At 41.6% G+C, this 18,678-nt stretch overlaps 2 protein-coding genes and 1 pseudogene across 3 annotated transcripts; 2 read left to right on the top strand and 1 right to left on the bottom strand.

Moving 5' to 3' along the window:
• The first annotated feature begins 1,641 nt into the window (after nt 1–1,641).
• On the top strand, nt 1,642–3,736 carry LOC104433975 (ferredoxin, root R-B2). Its single transcript, XM_039316103.1, has 2 exons — nt 1,642–1,776; nt 3,034–3,736. The coding sequence occupies exon 2, from the start codon at nt 3,043–3,045 to the stop codon at nt 3,493–3,495; it is 453 nt and encodes a 150-aa protein (XP_039172037.1). The 5' UTR covers nt 1,642–1,776; nt 3,034–3,042; the 3' UTR covers nt 3,496–3,736.
• A 3,615-nt stretch (nt 3,737–7,351) lies between these two features.
• On the top strand, nt 7,352–10,748 carry LOC104433974 (H/ACA ribonucleoprotein complex non-core subunit NAF1). The gene is made up of 3 exons (XM_010046903.3): nt 7,352–8,470; nt 8,986–9,063; nt 9,252–10,748. Exons 1-3 carry the CDS (start codon nt 7,559–7,561, stop codon nt 10,425–10,427), a joined length of 2,166 nt encoding a protein of 721 aa, XP_010045205.2. The 5' UTR covers nt 7,352–7,558; the 3' UTR covers nt 10,428–10,748.
• A 2,104-nt stretch (nt 10,749–12,852) lies between these two features.
• On the bottom strand, nt 12,853–18,678 carry LOC120294897 (annotated as a pseudogene). Its single transcript, XR_005552245.1, has 8 exons — nt 17,993–18,678; nt 17,755–17,870; nt 17,402–17,542; nt 17,084–17,257; nt 15,744–15,951; nt 15,484–15,659; nt 14,177–14,262; nt 12,853–13,222 (listed from the first exon to the last, which is right to left on the bottom strand). The product of XR_005552245.1 is annotated as a heterogeneous nuclear ribonucleoprotein Q-like (transcript).

The following is an 18,678-nucleotide window of genomic DNA, read 5'->3' as shown; positions in this document are numbered from 1 at the left end:
ATGGTTAGGTAGGTGATGCCCTTCCTTTGATTCCTCGCGCACGTCGAAACAACAGTGGTCCACTGTCTACTGAAAAAGACAGGTCACTACTTGGGTTTTTTGTCCAAAAGTCAGGGCTGCTGCGCAACTAAATCTAAACAACTCTCCCCCAATTAGAAAGACACGTCTAATTTCTTTTTTTCTTTTTAAAGGACTCCCCAAATCTTGACCTTGGCTTATATAATCTTTAAATTTCCCAATTTTTTTTTTCCAAATTACCGAATGTTAATGCATGGAGATGATATGAAACTGCTGTCTAGTTACACTTTATATTGCTGTGTATATATTTGTGTAAATATATCATGTAGCACTGCATATTTAGGGAGAGGGTATCAAGCGTATTCAAGTTGGAAAAAAAGAAAAAGAAAATCGGAGCAATCTGAAGGAAATGAATGAGAGCGACTCGCTGGACTTGAAAATGGGTTAGGTAGGGTTGGCGCTTTCGTGGCCCGCGGGGGGGGGCATCTTCTTGAATCCAGGCTCTCTCGCCCTTCGCCAGATGTCAAAAGCCAAATGTTGTTTTCCAATTCCCGGGTCGAATCAAAATGTCAAGGTCACAGAATCAGCACAAGCACCGTTCTATTTCAATTAGGGGTGTGCAAAATACCCGGGAACCGCCCGACCGCCCGGAACCGGGACCAACCACCCGAACCGGCGGTTGCTTCGAGGAACCGGTCCGGTTCGATTCCACTTTGGGAACCGGTGGGAACCCTGGTCCTGTTCCTTGCCACATGGGCGGATCCGCCCACCCGGACCGGTTGCTTCCTTTTAATATTAAAAAAAAAACTAAAATTGAATACAAAGCAATTGTTTTGTGGCAATTGTTTTTGTTGCAGGATGAATACAAAGCTAAATATTGGGGAATTCTTATGCTTTTTCGTTGTTTAGTTTATTTATTAATATAATGATGAAGGTGATGTATTCAATAAAGTCTTGTTTAGTTGCACTTCCTTTGTTTTCCTGTGTTTGAATGGTGCCTCATTTCACCTCTTTTGATTTGTTTGTGCGACTTGTGATATTTTGCCGAACCGAACCTAATGAGGGATATGTCCAGTTCATAGCTTTAAGAGAGACCCATTTTTCCTAAACACTTACTACTCTCTCTACCTCTACATCCATTCCTTCATTGGTTGCATTTATAGTTGCAACAAATGAATTTTTGTTCCACGTACTTAAATTTGGTTTTTCTTTTTTTGCTTGCTTTGATGTCACGTAGTCGTTTTATGTTGAAAATTAAAATTGTTTTCGCGTCAAGATCGGTTCCATGGATCCACCCAGAACCGGACCTGGACTCCCATGGGTCCTGGGTCCCTGGTGGATCCATGCAACAAATGGTGGATCCTGTTCTAATTTTTCGAACCGGTCCTTAGCGGGCGGTTCCCGGTTCTAGGTCGGGAACCGCCCGCCCGGACCATGCACACCCCTAATTTCAATCGTTCTAGTTCCACATCGAGGGTGGATCCATATCCACGTGATACACACAATGCGTGTAGAGCGGTACAAAGAAATAAGGAAGACGCAGAACACGTGGATCAAGCCTTGAATTTGAATTTGAGGTCGGCACTTTCCAACAACGTAGAACGACAGGGGAGGTGGCAGTAACGAGCGCGGGGGAGGTGGTCTGTCCCGCAGGTGCAGAATATAAAAACCGGGGTGGGGGGCTAACACGGACGCCACCTTCCTCTCTCCTCCTAGAAACCCTACCACACTCCTCCACCTCTTCCTCTCTCCATCTCGGTACTCTCTCTCTCTCTCTCTCTATCTCTGTCTCTGTCTCTTTGAGGTTGTGCATGTGCATCGTTATCTTTTGATCTCCTCCTGCGCTTGGTTTCTGCATCTGTTAAGTCTTTGATCTTGTCTCGGTGCTGCGCGCCGTGTCTTCGCCTGCTTCTTGGTGGCGTTAGCCGCCGCCTTTTTTGGTGTTCTCTGGTTTCGATCTTCCCTGGTGCTTTTGGAGCACGTGGGTGGTTATCGCCGTCGATCGCGACGGTGGTGGGGACGGCGTTTCTCTGCGTCGGTTGGACGGATTGAAAGATCCCTCCTTTCGGTGGACGCGGGACCTCGAGTTTCTCTTCGGCCCGGCTTCCGGATGGAAAAGAGGATGGAGAGCGTCTTGCTTTCCTGGCTTTTGTTTTGCTGAGAGGAATCATGCGTTGTCCGTGCCTCCCGAATTTGCCATTTCTCGTTGAAAAAATTTGTTTTTTTTGAGATTACGGAGTTTGAAAATTTGTAGCTGGTGGTTGTTCTGTGGAATAGGATTATCATTTGCAATTTTGGCAGCTATGTGAAATTTCGTTTGGAACTTTTATGCCTTGCTGCTTGAGCTGTGGTAGTGTGATTTTGTTTTATGGAAAAATTTCGCACCGACCCCTGTGTAATCTGAGTCTGTCCGTCGCTACTGCATCGGACGGTTTGCTGTTGATGATTCGACATCGGATGTCTAGGCGCTAGTTAATTTGTGTGGAGCGTCAAGTGAGGACCGGGGGAGCCTCTGAGCTCGTGTCTTCTCATATTGCTCCGTAGATTGATTTGCCTTGTTAGCATGGGATTGGGAAGCTTTTCGGCTATTTCCTCATGAATTCACACGAGGCGGACACTTTACTCTCTCTTATAGGATCACTTGATGGATGGTTGCCTTGTGAAATCTATTTGCTTACAAAAATTCGGTTTTCCCCCCGTCTTTTTATTGTTTTCATAAGAGATCGATAAGTTTGATTGTTGAGAAAATCTATTAGTCGTTTGATTTTTCCATGAAAAGGACTGGCTGTCTCTTTTTTCTTATAGATGAGCAAGGTGACTGTAATATGTATCCTTGCTTTGCTTGAACGTACTCTTAGATATAATGTCCTATTTCGACATTGTTATTTATAATTGCTTCAGCATATTATTGTAAAAACATCAAATTATGCGAAATATCATTCCTTTCTTATGTTGCTTTTCTGATTGGACTATGAAAGCACTCTTGCTTAACCTGCTGTATTACTCTGTATACAGCTGCTAAAGATGTCGACTGTGTCTCTGTCCTCCCCCTGCATGGTAAGAGTCGCACCACCAAAGCGGATCAACAGCGCCATCATCAAGAACCCATTTTCACTTGGATCCGTGAATAGCGTCTCAAAGTCATTCCGCTTGAAGTCATCCCCTGGTTTTAGAGCATCTATGGCCGTGTACAAGATTAAGCTCATCGGACCCAACGGCGAAGAAAATGAGTTTGAAGCTCCTGATGATACGTACATTCTCGACTCCGCTGAAAACGCTGGGGTTGAGCTGCCTTATTCATGCAGGGCTGGAGCTTGCTCTACTTGCGCTGGGCAGATGGTGAGCGGTACAGTGGATCAGAGTGACGGCTCTTTCCTTGATGAGAACCAAATGAAAGAGGGTTATCTACTAACCTGCGTATCATACCCGACTTCCGATTGTGTGATTCACACCCACAAGGAAAGTGAACTGTACTGAATGTTGTTGCGTCCGGATCGAAGTAGGGCTTGCTCATGTCGTTTGTAGCTTTTGGCAGCAGGGGGATGATCATGATGATGGCTATAAGGAACTCTTGGTTGTCGCATGTAGTTTTCTGGTGTATGCTCTTTGTTTTGTTTTGTTCTGTCGGAGATTGTGTTGCATGCTTTCTGCAATAACCTTCCCTGAAGATAATGGAAGACCTTGCTCAGGCTCTCCTGTCTGATCATTTTATTACTCAGATAGCCTTCTTTCAACGATGTTGCCGGAGAATCTAGGGAGAGGAAGACAAAAGTGTGGTGCAATCTTCATAGAAGATGATGAAGATTTCGCCGAAGTTGGACGTTGTTGCGTTTGGAATCTCGTCAAAGTTTGATAGGCAGAGCTCTTACATTATTATCATAATTAATCATTTTTAGTTCCTGGCTTAAAAGTAAGTTTCACAATATCGGAAACCCCTTTTTGGGCTAAAAGATATATATATATATATATATATATAAACTTATTAAATTCCAAATGGACAAGGAGTTTGATAAAACCTACTCTATTCTTATCTCTACACGATGGAATAGAGTGCAATCCGATTCAAATTATGTGTGAATAATTCGGACTCGACTTGATAACTACTCATTTAAGTTTAAGTGAAGCTCAAGTTTAGGTTACTACTCATTTAAGTTTAAGTGAAGCTCAAGTTTAGGTTACTCGAGCATTTTGTAAAGTTAAGTTCGAGCTGGTTAACATTAAACTCGATAGGCTTAAGAATGTCATCGAGTTTTCATTATTTTTTACAAAATATTTAATAATCATAAAAAAAAGACACGAACCCTTTAAAATTACATAATACTCGAGGCTATAAAACTCAAGCTCGAGTCTCATTTATGAGCTGATCATACCCGAGTTGAGTTCGAATATCTCGATTTCCTAACCAAATCGAGCCGGAGTAGAAAAACCAGCACTCGATCGAGTTCGAGCACATGAGCACGCAAGCCGCGGCTCGACCCAGCTCGATTACACCCCTCCGGGCAGATCGCCGCTCCGTGCGATGGACCGGGAGGAAGGAGGCCCGATTCGGCAGGCCGAGCCTGGCCCAACCAGGCCCGCCGAGGCATCCAAAACACGGCGCGTTTCAGATTCAATGTTCGGAGCTCTCAAGCGCTTTTTTGCACCAAGCGAGCAAATGCGTTTATGTTCTTTTATTCTAAAAACAGAAATTTTGTACAATTACCAAATGCGGTTCTCTGTTCAAAATTGTTTTTCAGAAGAAAAATAGTTTTTTCTATTTCTATTTCTGGAAACAATTTTTTAATAGAAACTTTACCAAACATGCCCTTAGTTTCCCTTTATTACGAGGCAATGTGGTGCTGTTATAACAAGCTTGAAGTGTGAGCCCAACGTGGTCTAATGCTTGCCGCGCTCCTTTCTTTTCCCTCAGCTGCTCTGCTTGTTTATGAGGTTAAATCAAATGCTTTATGCGGATACTGAGCCCCGGTTGATCGTCAAATTCACAAGCCTTCTTCACCTTTTCTTGATTTCTCGATTCTATTGGTTTCTGCTGTAACATCCAGAGATTTTTGGCCCTTTGATGTGATTATATTGATGCGGAAACCTTGAAGAAGTTCAACGAGAGCAAGAAACTGGATCATATGGATGTGGAAATGTCGAAGAAGCTCAACGAGAACAAGAAACTGGCAAGGAAGTACCATGCCTTTGTGGCTCCAGAAGCTGTAATTAAGCAGATACCTCCATCTTCTAGGCCCTGGTCTAACTAAACAAGGCCGGCAAGTTCCTTTCTGTTTGAATTCGATTCATTCACTTCATGGGTTCTTGTATATGGAGACTCCGCCCCTCGAAAACAGCACCTTCGTCTTTTGCAGTTCATCAGGATATAGCTGCGATCAACATTTGGCTTTTCCAGTGGGATACTTGAGTACCAAATTAATGTCGATGGATTTTCAAGCAAACCTGGTAATGGTAGGGTGGACATTCTGCTTTTCTACCTGTAGAAGTTGCCATTCCACGCGGAGAAAATCTGTTCTTGGAGATTACAGAGTTCCAAAATCGATGGTGGTACCGTTCAGTGATTATTATCGCAGTTTTGCCAAGTTATTAGCTATGAAAATTTCGTTTTAAACCCACCCGAGTTAAGGTAGTGCAATTTCAGAAAGAAAAGGAACTTTGACACCAACCCTTGTAATCTGTGTTCCTGTGTGCGGCTCCACTGCGTCTAACGATTCGCTGTTGATACTTCGACACAGAATGCCTAGGCACTAGTGATCCGCATGGAGTGTCGAGTGCTGGACCGGGGAGCCTCCGAGCTCGCATCTTCTCATGGTGGTCCGTAGACGGATTTGCCTCGTTAGCACGGGACTGGGAAGTTTTTCAGCTCCATTCCCTGGCGAATTCGCACGGGAGGCTTACACTTTGTGCTCTCTTCTTGGATCACTCGATGGATCTGGCCATCTCCGCCTTCTTATGAAACGAGCAAGTGGGCTGCAGCATGTATCCTTGCTTTAGCTCGAGCGCACTCCCAGACAGACTACGAGACAGAGCCAGTTACAAAAGCGATCGGATGGTCCTATTTCTATATGGTTGTAAATTGTAACGATTTCTTCGGCATATTATCGCAAAACATCAGCAATGCGTTAGATCTTTTCCTTCTCTGTTGCTTTTCTGATCCGGTTTACGGCTGCTGAACCCCTGGCATGGTCAGAGTCGCTGATCAGCTGCTCCATCGTCCCCTGGTTTTAGAGCATCTATGGCTGTGTCCAAGGTTTAAAGCTCGACTCTGCTCCGGACGCGGGATGATGGCGAGCGGTTAGGTGGATCAGAGCGACGGGCGGTTCCTTGATGAGAAGCATATGGAAGAGGACGAGTAATGGCTACAAAATTAGCGATTTCAAAAATAATCACCTGGTCATATTTGAAATGTTACCTAATGTTTAACAATGTGAAAATTGAAAAAGATGGGCACTGACCCGTGTTTTTTTTGTTTTCATCGAATATATATAAATATATTTTCAACTTGAAAAATTCGGAAATATTATATCTATAATAATGTAAAAAGGTAGAATCAACAACTAACAAACCGATTGATTAATAGTTATGTAAATAAGAATAATCAATATGAAGCAACTTCACGCAATGTAAAGTTGAGAGCATAGACGGTGGAGTCAAATATTTTGTTTTGGAACATTTTTCATATGAATTAATTATGATGCGTTTGGTAATGTTTTCAAAATTGTTTAGAACAAAAATAAAAATTATTTCTATTCGGGACAATTTTTAATAAAAAAACGCGTTTGGTAAATTTATTCCTGAATAGAAAAAAGAACTAAAAACACGATTGTAAACTTGTATAATTTTTTTGTTTCTTTTAATTTTTAAATATTTTTATTTTTTCCTTTTTTTTTTTTTTATTTTTCTTCCTTTTGGCCAGTCATCAGCCTCGCCATGGCCGGCGACTGGCCAAAGAAAAAGAATAATAAAATTTAAAAAAAAATGTTTTTCTAAGTATTCTAAGAACAAAATATAAGTTTTTCTTATTTGTTTACATTAAATTTGTTCCGAGAATAAAAACATGGATTTGGAATAAAAATGCAAACAACCATATTTCTATTCTTTTTTTGTTCTTTGAAACAAAAAATCAAAAATTATGTTCATGACCAAAAGAGAAAAACACAAACAAACAGGGCCTTCCTGCCGATAAAAGAGAATTGCTGTAGAAAATATCTGGTGTTGCGCACCTTTTAGGGGTCAATTGAAATTTGGGAGAAAAATAAAAGAAAAAACATAAAATAAAATATAAAATAAAAATAAAAATAAATAGCGGTCCGCTAAAAACCCTCTCTCTCTCTCTCTCTGGCGCTAGGGTTTTAGCGACGTGCGCTGGTCGCAGGAGGAGGGAAAGAAGAAGGCCCATCATCTTCGCCTTTCCAAAACTACAGGTACTTAAATAAAAACCCATTCTCCCTCCCCCTCCTCCTCCTCCTTCCTTCTTCTTCCATCATGATATTCTGCTCCGGTTCAATCCTCCTGCAAAACCCTAGTCCCCACTCCGTCGGAAATGGTCGGTTTTGTCTCCGGCCCCGCCTTTGAAGGGCGGGAAGAGGACCCCGATCGGGCCGCTTCCGACCCGAAGGGTCTCGGCAACCCCCTCGCCCTCCTCGACCAGAAGATCGGCGACCTCTCGTTCGCCGACTCTTTCCTCGATTTCGAGTCCATCCAGGACTGGTTCGAGGACGTCCCCATGGATTCGGTGGCCCTGCTGCCCGGGGACTTTGACGCCGCGAAGGTTGAGGAAGGTGCGGAGGAGATGTTGGTACCCGGGTCTGAGCTAAACGCGGGCGCTTGCGAGGCGGCGGCTGGAGTTTCGGGTGCGGCGGCGGTGAAGGTTGAGAAGGAGGAGTGGGAAAAGGTGGGGGCTTTGGGCGGTTCGATCGAGGACAACATGGGGAGGGTCAGTTTGGCTTGCGGTTCCGGCGTTCCGGTCGTTGCTGACGGTGTCTGTGTGAAGACTGAAGTGGGAAGTGATGATGGTGGGGTTGATAGGAGTTTGGTGCCTGCTGGTGGTTTCGAGAGTGATGACAGAGTGAATGCTGTGAAGGGGGAACAGGTGATTGGTGGTGATCATGAGAGAGGAAGCATTTTAGAGCCCCACGGCTCTCGTTCAGCTTCGTCGTCATCCTCCAGTAGTAGTGATGACGACGGTGACAGCGACGGGGAGGAAGAGAGGAAGAGGATGGAGGAAAAAGGACAGGTGGATGAAACGGGTGAAATGGAAGAAGGTGAAATACGGGAACTTGATGGGGGAGAGGAATCTGGTGAGGAGAAGAATGGCGACGATAATAAAGACAGTGATGAAGATCGTCAGGATGTACGGGATATGGTTAGTTGGAGTGATGTTGAAGATGAAGATGATGGTGTTGCTGGCACTGGTGCTAAGGGCGGACCCATCAGGTCAAAAAATGAGGTCAAGGTAAATTTCGATTCTTATAGCTGATATTTGTTTTGTTTTTGATGCTGACTTTTTTCCTCTTACCTTTGCAACTTTGTTGGAATCATGATGAATGCTAGATTTCGTTGAGTAAACTAGTGCAGTGGTTATTAGAGACCATATTGACATTCCAATTGATGTAGGGGTACTGAATTTGTTCTGTGTTATTGTTCTCATATGTGGATATTTATCGAGTTTGTGAATCTGCAGTTACCATCTTCATAATCTGGTATCAGTAGCTTCGGTTGTTTAGATCGAGTGGTAGGGACTGATCAGCGTGAATTCAAATTATTACTGGATATGATGTGACTATAGCTGTTTCTTAGATTCTTCATTGACCTTCACAAGCTTGACAGGCAAACCTTTTTTCACATGACTAGCTTATTCTTAGGTGTCTGTACAAATTTATTTCATAAGGAAGCAATTTGTCGGTGGTGATGATGCAAATTATATAGCTATAGTGGTTTTTTGACATTTTCTGTCTTTTGGAATTGCAGGATCTCCCTCCAGTTCCTCCTGTAAATGCAACACTGCAGCCGCATCATCAGATGTCGCCAGTTGGAGTTGTTCTATCGGTATAGGCCCATTCCTTACATTTTGTACTCTTTGAAGCCACCTCATGATATGTATGATCAACTACTGTTAGAAGTCCATAATTTTGGTATAATTGGAAGTAATCTACATTCAGAATCATTTTGCCAAAGTTTGTTTTTTTTTTCTTTTGGGCAAGATTGTTTAGTAATGTTACTGGAATAATTTACAGATTTTAGGAGCCCAAGTTATTGTTGAAGGGGTGGAGAAGCACAATCCTCTTAATGAGGGCTCTATCCTTTGGATCACTGAGACCAGAACCCCATTGGGGCTGGTGGATGAAATTTTTGGACCCGTCAAAAACCCTTACTATATGGTAAGATACAATTCAGAAGCTGAAGTCCCTGCCAGCATCCACCAAGGCACTTTGATCTCTTCTGTTCCAGAATTTGCCAGTTATGTGCTTAATGAGAAAAATCTGTACAAGAAAGGATATGATGCCTCAGGTGAGAATGACGAAGAGTTGTCGGAGGAGGCAGAGTTTTCAGATGATGAAAAAGAGGCCGAGTACAGGAGAATGCAGAGAATGGCAAAGAGGGGCACAAACATGGATGACCAGAGAGCTGAAAACAGGAAAAACAACAAAAAGAAGGTCAGAAGTAGGGAATCGAACTGGAAAAATGGTAAACCTTCGCCACAGCAACTGCCGGCGAGAGTGGCTCCTCCCGTATCAAATCAAACTCAGCATCAAATCTCACCTAGAGCACCATCATTGGACTACAGTAATTTCACGACATCCTCTGCCATTCAACCAGGTAATATGGGTGGAATCGGCACAAATTCACCATTTCCGCTTATGCAGCCAAACAGTGGCTCCATTCTACCGCTACATGAAGCTTGGGTGAACGGCTTGCCCTTGCAACAACCAATGGGTGCTATTTTTGCTAATGGAATTCCAAATGGAATGCCGTGGCCTCCACGTGGTAGTCAATTTCCATTTCAAATGCCTCTTCCCAACCAAATGCCATTTCAGCAGCAGTTTGATCTGAGCCAGGGATTACTTCCCAACATGGTCCTACCGATGGGGCAGTCAAATGCTTTACGGCCTGGTTTGGCATCTTGGCCCAATCCCATGGGTCAAAATGACTGCAACCAAATGACAGTTGGGATTGGTGCATTTGGCCAAAGTAGTCATCCAATTTTCAATGCTGGAGGACAAGGGTTTCAGTTCAATGGAACCCGAGTTGATCAGACCAGCTATGCACAGCCACCTCCTGCAAATCCTTGTCCAGCTGATGCTCCGGGGCCATTCAAGCAGCGCGGTCCATCCTTCGGCCGTGGGAAGAAACCATATCGTGGAAGAGGTGGTCGATTTTCGGGTGGTAGAAGCCAGCAGCAACCTCGCTGACAATTGCGGTTGCTGTTCGTAGTGTTTGTGCAGTAGTTTGATTGCAAGCTGCAGCAATCATGCCTCGAGCCTTCTAGCGAGAAAGAATGTATAATGTGATGCTGCAGGGGAAGCGGTAATTCGTAATTTTCTGGTTCAATATGAGAAAATCCCCTGGGTATGTAAGCCAACTTTGTCTCCAGTGAATTTTGTTTTGTGGGCATCCCATGTTTTATCTTTGTATTTAGAGTTTCTATTCACAATTTTTGCGTTCACACTCTGCTGTATTGATGCGAGACATAGTTTCAATATATATAAAGCTTCAGAGATTAGAGATCTTCATGATAATTGGCCAGAGAAAGTAAACTTACAAAAGAACGTTTGATGTGCTGAAGAAGTGGTAAGTCACAGATTGCGGTTCAATATGAGAAACTCTGCCTCGTCATCTTTAGCCGACCTGGTCTCTAGTGAATTTTTTGTTTTGCGACGCATCGCATGCTGTCAGTGTCTACTTGTACATGCTGGCTCTCTGCTGCGTTGATGCAAGGCAATCATTTATACGGAAGACATTAGCCTTCTTGAATTTTCCCGGACACTGTCGATGGCGGAGGAAAAAGTTGATGGAGCATGATAAATTGAAATGTATCTTCCATGGGAGGACATGATGTGCGAACCCTCCTGGCTGAGGAGAGACGGTCGAGTGATTAAAACCGCTGTCCGATGAATTTTTCCTTTGTGCTTGTTGCATTTCTTTAACTTTGATTAGTCAAACGGGTGCCTCTAATTGAAAAAATTAAGCCATTTTCATGTGATGCAAATTAGTAACTCATACCAATTTATACCTGACCCCACTCAACTCATATTATTAAAACATTTATATATTTAATCGAATTCAAGAAAATTCATATCCAAACTAAGCGCAGAGTAAACGAGCGCAAGATCAAGAGAATCATAGAAATGGGTTAAGTTTGAGTTATTTGTGAATTCATTTAACATACGTATTAAATCCATTTATGATTCAAAAATTGGGCCAAAATTTTTTTTATGATCAATTTATTAAATATAACTTATTCATAAAACAAATCAGCTCATCAAATATAATTTTTCATGATTGAGTACAAAATATAGATTTAGGAAATGAATTTATGAGTCATTTTTATATATCTAACTTTAATTGATGTGATGCGATCATCAATTACTGGCCGTCTCATTTTGCAGCTAACGGTAAGCAAAATTACAGCTAACAGCGTCATTTTCCATACATAGAGAAGACGCAAAACCGTCCTTGGTGCCTTCTAAATGGCGACGGCTATTTGTTCTTCAATTAATCTCTTTATACTTTTTATCTATTATTGCTGATGCAGACCGTCGGAAATCTGAGTTAGGGCCCGGAAATTTGACGAGGATTAATGTGCAGAAAAGATCAAACTCATCTTATGAGGAAAAATTATCTAATGAACCGATCGCTTCGGCCGGGAAGAACACAAAGTCACTGCTGGAACCCAAAAATAATAATAATAATAATAATATATATATAATAAAGTGCATAAATAAGGGGAAAAACAGAAATTTCGAACCGAAACCACAAAACCCTAGCCGCGGACGCCAACGACCATGGCTGCGAGATGTTGGATTTAGCAGCCATCGCCAGGTCGAGTGCCATGGACGTAATGACAGAAGAAGATAGTTGCTCATGGAGAGACCGCCGCCATGCGTGACTGCCACTCATCTTGTTCACAGCCTTTACCGCCCCAAATCCCAAGAATCGAACCTTCGCAATCGCGGCAGACTCTTTGGTCCGAATGAGTTCAAAAAGCCTTACAAACCAAATGATTTATGCGCACTCAAATCAACTCTTCACTCCCAGAATAACTCCAAATCAAATATTCTTCTGTCTTCACCCCCTTTTTCTCTCATGTGAACATCTAGTTCCCCTTTAAACCTTGAGAGGACCTCGCAAACTTTGCATCCATGGCAGTCCTCACAGCCCTTGCCTCCGCTGTGTGCTCTCTTGCCATCTCGATTGGCATGGAGATTTTGATTGAGAGGAACTCGTAGAAAGCCAGCCTGGCTGCCTCAGCAAGCTCAAAGCCTAACCCGCCCATGGCTATGAGCTGAGCTCAACTGGCCATTGCACCATCGAGCTCAAGCTCAAGCAGCCACAGTCGCAAACTCAATCTCAAGCAGCCATGGCAACTGCAAGGGGAAGGAGTAGGGAGGGAGGGACCTATGTCGTGGGCCACATCAGCATTTTTCTAGACGGCACCCGTTTTTTGTATGCCCCAATAGCAGTCATGATGTTTGTACTCTGTACGGGTTCGTGGGAAAAGATATTTACTCGATATGCTAGTAACAGCCCCTCCATCATATATACATAGTAGAATAGTACGTAGACCCAAAAAAAAAAAAACTTTCTGGATTTTCGAAACATTCGCAAAATCATAGCTTTCGCATTTCAAGGAGTACCTAAAAACCCATAATATTAATGCAGCAACTTGATCAGCAGAGTAAATATATAGGAATGGATATGATCACCTTCAGGAAAACAGAAGGGTCACAGGAAAAAGCGCCCAGAAAAATAGAGAAACATGAAAATGGGTGATACAAATTAATAAACAAACAACTTTCAAGGTATCTAACACTAATAAAACTCCCTCCAGCGCTAGTAAGGGCGGTACCTTCGCCCTTGGCCACTATCATTATTATGTTTTCCCCGGCTTGAACTGCCACCACTCTTGTTGCCACTCCCACCAACAGGCCTGTTGCTATTTCTTTGATGTGAAGGTGGAGTAAGAGGCTGTGCTCCAGGCTGCTGCCTGAATATTTCCATGTCCAAAAACAAAATCAGCAAGGAAAAAGGTCTCATGGAGCAATATAACCCAACAAAAATGCCCATTAAGAATTAAAGCTAACACAAGCTAGTCTTTTAGTTGCATCATGTAACTTATGCATGACGGACACTATGCACGCGCCCCTTACCCCTTAGTTATGTAGAGAATCATGATAAGGACACACAAGCATGAGTTTAACACTTTGACCAAACATTTGCTGCATTCTGAAAACAAGTCATGGAAATTTAAGACTTTCCTATTTTGGCCAAATGGACAAAATAAGGCTTTAATCATTTGAAAGGCTCAAAGTTAGGAATACTTCTCCATCATACTCTAAAATTTCAAGTTAAGTGCATACACTTCATCTATAGTCTAAACTGTCTTTCACTAAAATACTTTAAGATTACACTAAGGTAAATGTTTTCTCCTTTTCACATGGACTATGACATCTAGAAATCTCACAGCTTTCATTCAGCAACAAATGCATATCATCATGATTGCAGGACCAACCTTCAGCAAATAAGTTTCTCAAACTCCAACGATCAAATGAAAGCGATTACAGAAATGCATTATATCTGAGACCCACATTCACTTAAGACTATCCACAGCATAAGAACGGCCAGTTTAAAGGGTTCTCCACAAAGTAAACATGTCAAACAATACTCAGAAGGGATTAATGCAGCTGACTCACACTACTCATTGGAAACAACCACCTTTAATTTTTCTTTAAATATAACCACCCCACAACAAAATAGAGAGAAGAGGTGTATAAAAGACAGGCGTTAAAGTCCCACCCTCCTCAAAAAACACCCTGTAAGCAATGTACCAACTTATCTGCTGCAATGTATATCGGTCTCACAAAAACGAAAAGCAGTGCCAAAGAAACAAACATATAGAAGCCAGCACCTCCAATAAGTAGAAAAGTGTAGATGGGCTTACAAGACATATCCAATCCTTCCATCAGGCAAAAACATTGGCATCATTGCCATACCAGCAGGGCTTGGTCCTCTTCCATATATCATAGGCTGTGTTGCAACAAGTAGAATTTCAACATCAGCGACATTCCAATAATTAAAACAGATAGTCAGTCAGAGAAGGCAAGAGAGTATTCTAAAACAGCATAAGCCTCTCATTCACAGATTCCTATATTATTGTGCATCACTCAAGATAATGATATGCACAATGCCCACAGAAACAAATTACAGCTTGTGACTCATGATAAGTGGATTAAGCAGGAAACAAGCCCATATGATTATGGATAAAGCAAAAGGGAAAAGTTCTCTTTTTCATACTTGTACTTTCACTTGTCGAGTATATGTATTTTAATTTGTCTAATCAAGTCCTACTTTTACAAAGTTTCTAATCAAGTCCCTCCTACACCAAGTAGGACGGATGTAGTGGCAGATGATGTCGTAGTGCAACGTGAATAAAATTTTTCCAACATGGACATGACAGTGAGCATCTACATTAGTTGAATGTTATCCACATCAGACTCTGGCGTCGTCTAAATTGGCTAAATTTGTCTACACAAAGGGCATCCACATATTTTATCTGCAAAATTACATCAGTGAATTGATCAGATTTAGCTTTAGAGGACTTGATGGAAAAAATTGTGAAAGTAAAAGCACTTGATCAGACATATTAAAAGTACAGGGACTTGGCGTGAAAGTTCGGGACAAAAATAAAGTTCTTCAAAGCAAAAATAGACAACATGCAAATTAGGATTGCAAAACTCCAAGATAATATGGATATCCTTTCAGCCACTGCTGGTTGACTCTCTCGCACTTGAACTTTTGTGAGAGATTGCACATGTGGGCTGCTTTGCAGGAGGTACTTTGACATCACTCAACAGCAAGCAAAATTTAATATGATAAGACACTATATAATAATCTGGCAAACTGCCAGGCATCCCAACTTTGAGCACAAGAGAGCCAAATTAATAGAGAAACCACACAATCATCCAACTGAGAATGAAATATAAGAATGACAGAGAAATGATTAGTAAAACTAACCGGCTATAGGTATGTTTGTAACCAGCAGTAGATGTAATAATTATTTTGAAGCAACAGCAATGTCACCACTCAAATGTTAAAGCCGTGTAATACTATCACATCATGACCGGCAGAAGTATCTCAATAAGATAATGGAAGTACTTTGAGAAAACATAGTATATAAAAGGTCGCTAATAATCATCTACTCCAAAGAAACTAAATTAAACATCTCAACAAAACTAGAAGTTTTCTTACTTGTGCAAAGCCTGCTGCACCAAAGCCTCCTCCTAGAGAACCATATGCACCCCCAGGTAGACCATAACCAACACGGAGTGGATAACTTGGAAGAAGGCCTGTCTTCTGAGAAGATGGTCCTGCTACAGACTTCTGATCTACTTGTGGCTTTGCAAGAGAACACTCCAGGACTTGTCCTAAATTAAGTATGAAAGCAAGTGCGAACTTAATCATTTAGCCAAGAAAAACATAAAGGGTATGCACAAGGAAGCAAAAGTTACCATCAAGTTCATATTTTTCTGTGTTCTTCAGTGCTTTCATGGCACTTGACCTCTCCCCAAAGTGTACAAAGCCAATCCTATTTTTCTCTTGCCCAACTTTTGCTGGTGGCAGAACTACTTTGGTTATCTTTCCATGGTGCTCAAATAGCTTCTTTAATTGATCTTGTGTCACATTCCTGGGAAGGTTCTTCACATATACTGCCTTCACCTGCAAGAGATGAACTTAATAGTTGAACTTCAATTAAATATTCAGCAAGCGATACTAAACCAATAATGTCCAGCATGAGTGAAACATGATGTGCATGAATGGAACATGATGTACTTTTCATTGTCCCATTTCAGATGATAGCTATTTGACAATCAAGCACCAGATGCAGGTAAATACTAGCTTAGTTGCAACCCCAATGCCAAAGAAATAATATCTCTAATGCTTTTTATAAAGAATTAGACTAGGGCCAATGCTTTACCATAGTGTGTCCAAATCATCTGTTCTTCTCCTCCTTAGACTTTAAAACAAAAGGCCTCCAACTCATCCTTTTGTCATCCATAGATAGTATCCAATAAGCAAGCCCCAGGTACTCAGTAATTGCTTCTTTGCTTTGTTATCTATACTTAGTGGCCAATAAGACCAAAAAATTTGCACAGCATGACCACGCACCTCATCAAGACTAATAATCAGGGGAATAATGAGATGCCATAGGGTCAGAAGAGCTATTTGTACCAACTGGAGCCAAAGTTTTAATTCTCTCCCTCTCCCCCTATATGTTACAAGGCATTCGCCCTTCAAGATGAAATCAATAATATGAATGACATGGAGAAATATGCATATAGTGGGGAAGCACAACTCATAGACAATTCAGCACTGTAATCCACATAATAAACAAAAGCAACTTAGGCTTCAATAATCAAATCTATCCACGAGATGGTGTGCAGTTGATTGTTCAGATCCAGTCTCATTCATTGCCAAAACTCATTTCCTACTTTTCAATTTTCATTTGGTCTTACTAGCTCAACCAGTACATACCTACTAAAGTACACAAAATGTGACTCACTAGTCACTAGGTGGTCCCAGAGCTTAAAAAGATTAAGGCAATAAGATCAAATTTATCTGGACAAGGATCTTTCTTTTCCAGCTGATATATAATGGCGATGCATGTAGGACACTCTAAGAGATAAATTAGATATGAAATCATACACAAGAAGAACGTAAAAGAATTAAAAATGCATCAAATGTCCTCAATCATACACAAGAAGAACGTAAAAGAATTAAAAATGCATCAAATGTCCTCAATCTCGATATTATCAGAATATAGATAGATTAGATTAGTATCACGGCAAACCTGAGAAGAAGCAGAAGAATCAGAATTTTTAGGATCAGCCCAGCTAACAGTAGGAGCATTTTTGTCCAGCTTAAACTTTGGATTCATCATCTTCTGTCTAGAATATTCAGCACACGCATGGTTGTGATAATCAATAAAAGCAAAGCCACGATTATTGCTAGTATTCTTCAAATCCTGTCAAGGAAAAAAGTAAGGGAAAATAAACCAGATTGTAAAGTTTCATATAGGAAGGGGGATAAAATTCCACATGCAGCAAAGGTGGTACAAGCAGAACTTGGGAAGCACAGCTTATCATGTCATGCTCCAGATCTCACTAACCTTCACCAACTCTATACCAGTCACGCCAGGTCCAATCTGTGTGACAACTTTCCTCAGATCTTCATCTCCCCAGCTCCTAGGAACATTACCAATAAATAATCGATGCTTTGCTTGCGACGTTGAACATTTTATTTTCTTACCCTGAGTAGCATATGAACAAAGTTGTATTTGAGTGGTCCTCAAACTTCTCACAATCATAACAACGAAAAGGAATGAAAAGAAGAGTTTACCATACTATTTCAGTAATTATTTCTTTCAATTTTCTCGTCAGACATTTTGGTTTTCGGCCTTATGCCTACTGTTTGCTTTTGTCAAGATAGGGACTATATAACATGGCCATATTGTCTTAGTACCTTAAAATCAGACTCATTCAGCTCCTCAATGGCTTTGGATGCCAATTCCACATTTCTAAAAGTAACAAAGGCAAATCCTTGTTTTCAGCTGAATCTTTGGCTTTCATAATCCGGACCTACAGCCACAGATGAAGGTATAAATTTCCATTATCCTCAAAGAGGACGCAGAAAGGATATGTTGTAAATAACTGTGGAGTTCACGTCTTATTCAAAAGAAAAACAGAGTAGTGAGGCTCACCTCAGTAACTTCTCCAATGGACTCGCAGAAAGTTCTCAGATCCTCCTCTGAAGCATCATGAGGTATACCGCCGATGTACACTTCAGAACCATGAGGAGGAAGGGCAAGAAGTTCATCATGTTTTTTCTTCTCGTCCTCATCCACAACCATTGTATCATTTCCATCGAGCGTTTTATGGGCATTAGTTGCATTGGCATTATCATTATTATCCTCCTCCTCCAACTCCTCCTCCTCCTCCACTTCTTCTTCTTCCACTTCCACCTCTTCTTCTTCTGCCTCTTCCTCTATCTCTTCCACTTCCTCCTCTTCTTCTACTTCCTCATACTCAACCTCTTCATCCATTTCCTCCTCAGGATCATTCTCTTCTTCAAGGTCAACCCTCTCATCGGATTCAACTGGCTTTTCCGGCTCAACTGGCTTAGTAGCTGATGATGCATTTGCCTTTGCCCTTGGCATTCTAGGTATCTAACTAGAAAAGCTTGCAAGAAACTGTGGAGAAGGCAAAGGGTCCAGAAGAATCCATGGGAAGAAGAATATAAATATCGAAAAGAAGAAAAGCAATAAAGGTGATAAGGAAGATCAGAAGAGCATCAAACTCAATTGAGCCAGTGTTATGAGATACGAAAGGGAGTGTTGCCACGCGAAAGAGTTATTATTGGAGATCATGCTAAAATAAGTAGGACTCG

The sequence above is a fragment of the Eucalyptus grandis genome, chromosome 6 (genome assembly GCF_016545825.1).
Source record: "Eucalyptus grandis isolate ANBG69807.140 chromosome 6, ASM1654582v1, whole genome shotgun sequence".
Classification (NCBI taxonomy): domain Eukaryota; kingdom Viridiplantae; phylum Streptophyta; class Magnoliopsida; order Myrtales; family Myrtaceae; genus Eucalyptus; species Eucalyptus grandis.
Note: the sequence above shows the minus strand (reverse complement) of the source record. Positions and strands in the feature narration are given on the sequence as shown.